This window comes from Dipteris shenzhenensis, unplaced genomic scaffold (assembly GCF_047967505.1).
Source record: "Dipteris shenzhenensis isolate YYH24624 ecotype China unplaced genomic scaffold, Dip_SZ_1.0 scaf0584, whole genome shotgun sequence".
In the NCBI taxonomy this organism is placed as follows: Eukaryota; Viridiplantae; Streptophyta; class Polypodiopsida; order Gleicheniales; family Dipteridaceae; genus Dipteris; species Dipteris shenzhenensis.
The window spans coordinates 65,219-71,963 of NW_028239890.1; the positions used below are offsets into that span (position 1 = coordinate 65,219).

The window sequence follows — 6,745 nt, forward strand, 5'->3', positions numbered from 1 at the left end:
TATTTTCATTGTCTTCTGGAGTGCAAACTACTGTTTTGAATGGGGCTTTGTCCTCATAATTAGGTTATGGTATGCAGAGGGTAGTCGCATTTATCAATATTTCAAAGCTCTTACATAAACAATTTAGCATCTTATTGTTGTGATCTTTCAAAAATAATTTTTTAATTGAGTGCAAGAATAGGACTAGCTTCTAAGAAGGCTTTCGTTTCATGTGATAAATCACTCTTTTATGTTTCTACTTCCAATAAATTGCGGTACTATTTAAATTGCATATAAACATTACTTTTGATCCTCATTATTTATCCTTCAAAAAATTTATGTTAGTTGTACAAACTTGCAAAGCTGTTTGTTCTCTTGATAGATGCAATCAGTGCTCAAGTACAACATTGGACTTCTCGGGCTTCACTATAGTGCATAGTACTCAAGGTGCTTAGCAGACTGAACTACCTAACCATTTATTCAAGCAAAAATTGGGTAATTTCCACCACTCAAACTCATGGACAAGGAGTCTCCCATACTAAAAGATGTTGAATTGACCCCGTATTGCTTCTATAGATATGCTTGTTTGACTTAAACCATTGCTTCATGGAGGTCTTTCTCAATGTTTGCTCGCTTTTTCTCGCTTGCTTATTTATGCTTGCTCACTCGATGGTAATATTCGGCTACAAGGTGCTTGGAATTTGAATCCAATGTGTGGAGCCGGATGGCCCCTAGCTCTTTCAGCGAATTATAAATTTCAAAATATGATGTCACATGACTCTGAAAACCATGTGGCATAATTTGAGTTTCCAAACATAACACCACAAGACTAGACATACAAGTCAATAACATCACTCACATTTTTTGTTTTAACACACGACACAAGGCCACATAACTTACATTTCGTCCCAAAAAAACAACCCACCAAGAAAGAAAAAAGAAAAAATCAGCATGTGCACCACATGGTGGAGTCATGTGACTATTCCTCTTGATCTCCTTATAGTGAAGATATCATCATCCCCCCCCCCACATCCACCCGCAAAAAACAGTCAACATGAGCTGGCATAAAGGCCAGGTTAAGATGGAAAATGTTGCACTCATTCACATCGGTTGCTCTTTGCACTTAATATTGTGGCCACTTCCAGGCCTACTTATTGTTTTAAGATGAAGGGCTGAATCCCTCTCCAAATACTGCCAAATTGAAATGGTCAGGCCTCGTGCAACAGTGATACAAGCATGCGCAAAGGTGGCAATATACAGGACGAGTACCTGAGGAATGGCCATCATTCATGAACTTCAGCCATAAAAAAAGGCCTCAAAACTACACTAAGCTTCATCACTGCAAATTTCCTTTACACTCTCATCGTCACTGTTGTAACACACCCTATTTCTTTTTTCCTTTCGTTTTTGAAGAAGGAACCTCTCTAGCTGATTTAAATCTATAGGTCCCACTGCGGAGCCGTTTCTGAAGTTTCTTTAATCGCTCAATATTGATGCCTTCTAAGGATTTATCATCATCATCATCATCTGAGTTGTCTACAAGGTAAGATGGCTTTGATCTGGCCCTTAGGTTTTGATATGCTGCTATTAACATATTCATGTCTGTAGCCACTTCCAACACATTGATAAATCGCCCATCAGGCCCTTTCTTCAACCTTGCCAAGCAGGATTTTATCCGCTCCTTTCTTGACTGAGGTTTCATATAGTCCTCGTTTGAATCATCCTGCTCCATGACTTTTCGAGTTTCTGTGCACTCCATGCTAGTGTCCAAAGCAAGCCCATTAGGCTGGGTCTCTGCACCACTATCTCGGAGGCCATCAGCAGATGGCAGATTTTTTCCAATAATCTCAGGCTGATCTGTTTTGCTTCTTGAACAAAAGCTCAAAGCATCCCCTGTTGCCACAAAGCTGACTTACTTGCATCATAAAATACCAGTGCAAAGAAGACAAAAGTATTACGGCCACTTTCAGCATCCATTAAAGAAATGGAGCAAAATAATATTAGTCTACATCACAAACAAAATCCTTCACCAAAGCTACCTCCCTCACATCACAAATACAAGCAGAGAAGGAAAAATATTACTGTCGATCTCAGCATTGATTGACACCTGAAAGTGGAGCAGGAAGTAAAAGCATATGCAAACATCGAGTCAAGACAAAAAGAAAACTAGATAAAACAATACTAGCAAATGATTTTTTGGGTTCCTAAGTACATAAATTTTAAAAATTCAAGAGAGCATGTACTGGTGGTGGCTCTCTAGAATTGTCTTTTTTCAACCAGTTGGTCCTAATATGACAAACCCCCAAAACCACACTTTTTAATCTACTTTTGAGACCTCTATCTTAAGCTACCACACTTCAAGATACAGATCTTGTTCGCATCACGATCGGAGGTGTCACTTAAAGACGATAGACCAAACTTGGCTTTAATTCTTGTGACTACACTTTCTTACTCCTCTCTCACCATACATCCATGCCAACCAAGGCTACTTCGGAGTCAGTTGATTCTCCTTAAAATAATATGCTGCGTTTGCTTGAAGTAGGCAACGTGAACACCATTCCCATCTGCTTCTATCGGTTGTCATAAGCAACTAGTTTTGTTGGTAGTTTGCTTGTTTGGAGGTGCAAACAGCAAGAGGGAAGGACTTTCCTCTCTGAAGGGAGGGAAGAGCTTCCACCAACATCCTTGCTCTAATCTTCCCTTCTTTGTAATCTTGCTAGGTTTTCCGCTTCACCTCTTGCAAATCCTTTCCAATAGGCTGAAGGTCTCCTCCTCTCTAAGGGATCGTTTAGTGCTGCTTATTTCAGCATGTATGGAGGGACACGTTGGGGCACTTCAGTAAACCATTGGGCTTCTGTTTGGAAGTCCTCATTTTCTTGCAAATGTGCAGCCCTGGTACTCATTCGTGGGTGTCATTGGTGCACACTTGGCTGCTTTTTTCTCAGCAGGTTGTTTGTTGTCATAGCAGCCCTAGGACTATGCAAGTCGTGTTTGCATATTGGTTGTTGAATCTTATCAGTTGCTGACACCGAAGATGAGGAGAAATGAATCCATCAACACGCATTGGGCGCCGCCTCTCCTGATAAAGAAAGAAAGAAGGAAGAAAGTTTATTAAAGTCTACTAAAGACCGATGGGTCTATGAGACTATAGAAAAGCTGATACGATGAGCAAAAGGGTGGAGCTACTAAGCGAGCATCCTAACCTATGCTAGAAAACTGTGTAGACATAGTTAATGCTATCATCATACATATCACCATAGTCATCATCATCATGACAGATGCAATCTGATCCGATACCTTACAGTGCAATACAGCACACACATGGCATGAAACGTCAAGGTATGCCCGGTGGCAGGCTGCTGGCTGTGTAGGCAACAAGCCCATGATAGATCGCTGTCTACTATTTGGAGTAGCTCATCGTGCCCTCCTGGCAGCTACTCTACGCCTGACAAGTGCCACAGTAACCCCTGCCAGCTGTATCCCAGGTCTGAAGATAGATGAGATGTCAGCTAGTGTGATCTGTGCATCTGTCCTCGGCCAAGTGTGCCGTGTCTCGGTCTCGGGTTTTCTGCCTCTCCTTCTATCTGTGATTGGGGGGGCAGCATGCTCTGGCTAGAAGAACTCTATGATCACGCTCTGAGATGGGTAAAATAAGGCCTCCCGCCCTTGTCTCTGTGATCTGATGATGCGCTCTCTATGTCGAACTGCCTCATGAATGAAAGCGACGAGGCGCCTCTAATCTGGGTATGAGAGAAGTCTGGGAAGGTCCTTGAATCCGTCTCTGAAAAGGCAGTGGTATCGCCCACGGATCTCGTAAAGACTGGGCAACACAAGGCACTGGGTCAGGCATCAGGTGCCCCTAGAGGTCATTTCCAGATTTTGGTCAGCTAGCCGTCGGACACAGAAGGTCTCCTACTTTTGGATGGTTGCCGGTTGCCCATGGGGGTCTACCCATCGTCCCCTACCTGGAGCAGATGTGTGTTGATGGGAGTTGTCACCAACGTCGTGCGAGACGTTTCCATGCAGGAAACATGGTGGTTCTGAAACGTTAGGCTCAGTAACGTACATTTGTTATCACATATACAACCTAGCAATTAAACAAAACATGCACCGAAATAAGCTTGATGTGTGTGCAAGACGAGTGTGCATGCAGGGTCGCCAAGCAATTGTAGAAAGCACACTCCATCCAGTTGTTGATGATTTGAGAGTGCAGTTTGTTAGAAATGCAATTATTGGAGAGTACCAACCAATCAATGGTCAAGCAAGTGGATTCTCGGAGGGCATGGAATAGATGATCCTTGAAGATGCGATTCGTACAGCGTAGTGACTGTAGATCATATACTCAAAGTCTTGTGTCACTTGTGAAGCCTTCGCTATGCACCCACTACGATACTTGTATTACATGTGTCACCAGAGCAGAGCTTCATTGATGCAAGAGACTGCCATCACCTCTTGTCAATAACTACCCTTGTTGCCTTTTTGTCTGGCACACTTGTAGATTAGGCATTTCCAAAACATTTCCATGTTTCGAAAATATTCCAATTTTGGAAACATCAAGAAACGGGGTTTCCTGAGTTTTTAAGACGTTTCTTGCAACTAAGGTTGTCACCATTGCAAATATGGAGATCTGGAGACGATCCTGCATTGTCTCTGGAGTTTTCCCATAGCACAAAGGATTTCGCAGGGGGTCCTTGGATAGTGGCTCGATCGCAGAGGTTGCAAAGGGACTTCACTTGGGGCACGGCAGCCTTCTCCATTGACACCGTCACCTCATCTTACAAGATCTAGGGATAGGAAAGTAACCTGGGTTCTCTGGAAAATGATGGTTTCTCTGACAGCCAGTCTTTGTTGATTTGTATGGTTGGTTTTTTTCAAGCATTAATAGAAAGTTCTTTTCTCTGGGAAAACAAAGACTCCCATGTCTAATTCTTCATGATGGAGTTATATTCAAACTCCATAGCATCCTACCATTGTTGGCTTTGATAGCTTCTATTAAAAAAAACACGATCCTACCTGTCCATCTGTGAAAATGCACTGGAATGTGAACAACAAACTGAGAGCACACCAAGCAAACTCGAACAACACGAAAAAATGTGATGGAAGAAGAGAATCGACACTCCAAAAACTCGCATGAAATATTGAGAAAATCTCCAAGTACAAGATCTATAAAGAAGGGGCAAGGGAAACCTACATATACGGGTGACACCCCTTGTAGTCATCCTACTTGTTAGCTAACCTAGCTGATCAGCAGGTCGGCCTAACTCGACCCAAGTAGGTCAAGTTTGGTCTGGAGCATCCTACCTGTCCATCTGGGAAAATGCACCAGAATGCGAACAACAGACTGAGAGCACACCAAGCAAACTTGAATAGCATGAAAAAATGTGATGGAAGAAGAGTATCGACACTCGAAAAACTCACATGAATGTTGAGAAAATCACCAAGTACAAGATCTATAAAGAAGGGGCAAGGGAGACCTACATATAAGGGTGACACCCCTTGCAGTCGTCTTGCTTGTCAGCTGACCTAGCTGACCAGCAGGTCGGCCTAACTCAACCCAAGTAGGTCGAGTTTGGTCACGTTTATCCGATTGATGCAATCCAACCAAGTTGGGTTCCCAACTTGGTCCGCATCCTTGGCTGTTGGCCAGCCCCACCTATAGAACCCTATCCGGCTGAGAAACCAACCGGCCTGTGTGGTACCTTGGCAATGGATGGCCATGACATGCCCCTACTCTAGCACTCGTCCAGCAGCCTCCTAACCTCATGATCTACCTCACACTGGGCGCACACACCCACAAAGAAGCCCTCACTCCCTACTATACATACAGTAGATGTCAAAGTCCAACACCCTCTCTCAACGTCTGGATGTCAGATCAACCCAAGGGAATTGGAATGCTCTCCAAGTAGTTGTGGAAGAGTCTTGGTAAACAGGCTGATCCATTGTCATTCGTCATACAGAAGGTCAACAAGATCTCCCCATCAAGAACCTTTTCATGTACAAACTAGTATTCTATCTCAATGAGCTTGGTCCGAGCATGGAACACTCGATTCTTCATAATTGCTATATAGCTCTGGTTGTTGCACTTAAATGACTGTTGGATCTCTCTATGGGAACCCAACTTCTCCAAGCAATCTCCAAAGCTAGACCACCTCAAAGGTTGCTGAACACACAGTCCGGTACTTAGCCTATGTGGATGACAAGGCCAGGTGGTTTACTTCTTACTAGTCCACGTATGGCTGTAGAACTGAGGGTAAACCAATAGCTAGTTGTCGATCTTTGTGTATCCGGATCTCCTTCCCAATCGAAGTCACTCCACCCCAGTAACTAGATCGTTGGCTTAAGACTCCCGCACCTGCCACATAGAATAGTCCTCAATCTCTCGTACCTTGTAGATGATAAAGTGAAGAGAGAGAGAGAGAGAGAGAGAGAGAGAGAGAGAGAGAGAGAGAGGAGTGCACACGATATAGTTACCTGTACACTCTGTTGTATTGAACATAAACATTAATATATACATGAGTATCCCTTAGGGTTAGGGTTTGGCCCTAATGCCCTATCTAGATGGTGCAATTTACGCCATCCTCAACACCCCTCTTAAATTGGACTAGGTAAGTAGACAGAGCATGTACAAGATCTTTTTGTGTTTCGTTTGGTGCATATCATAGCATCCAAAACTGAAAAGAAAAACTAGAAAGAATAATAGTATGTGCGTGTGTGAGCACAGTGACTATGTAGCAGAAGCATGTACAATGCGTACAACTTACAAGAT

General features: G+C 43.2%; 1 protein-coding gene across 1 annotated transcript; it reads right to left on the minus strand.

Moving 5' to 3' along the window:
• Positions 1 to 1,033: 1,033 nt before the first annotated feature.
• On the minus strand, positions 1,034 to 1,890 carry LOC147878079 (uncharacterized; the record flags this gene model as incomplete). The annotated part of the gene is made up of 1 exon (XM_087372449.1): positions 1,034 to 1,890. A coding segment is annotated over one exon (527 nt), but the record flags the coding sequence as incomplete, so codon positions are not given.
• Between the last annotated feature and the right edge of the window lie 4,855 nt (positions 1,891 to 6,745).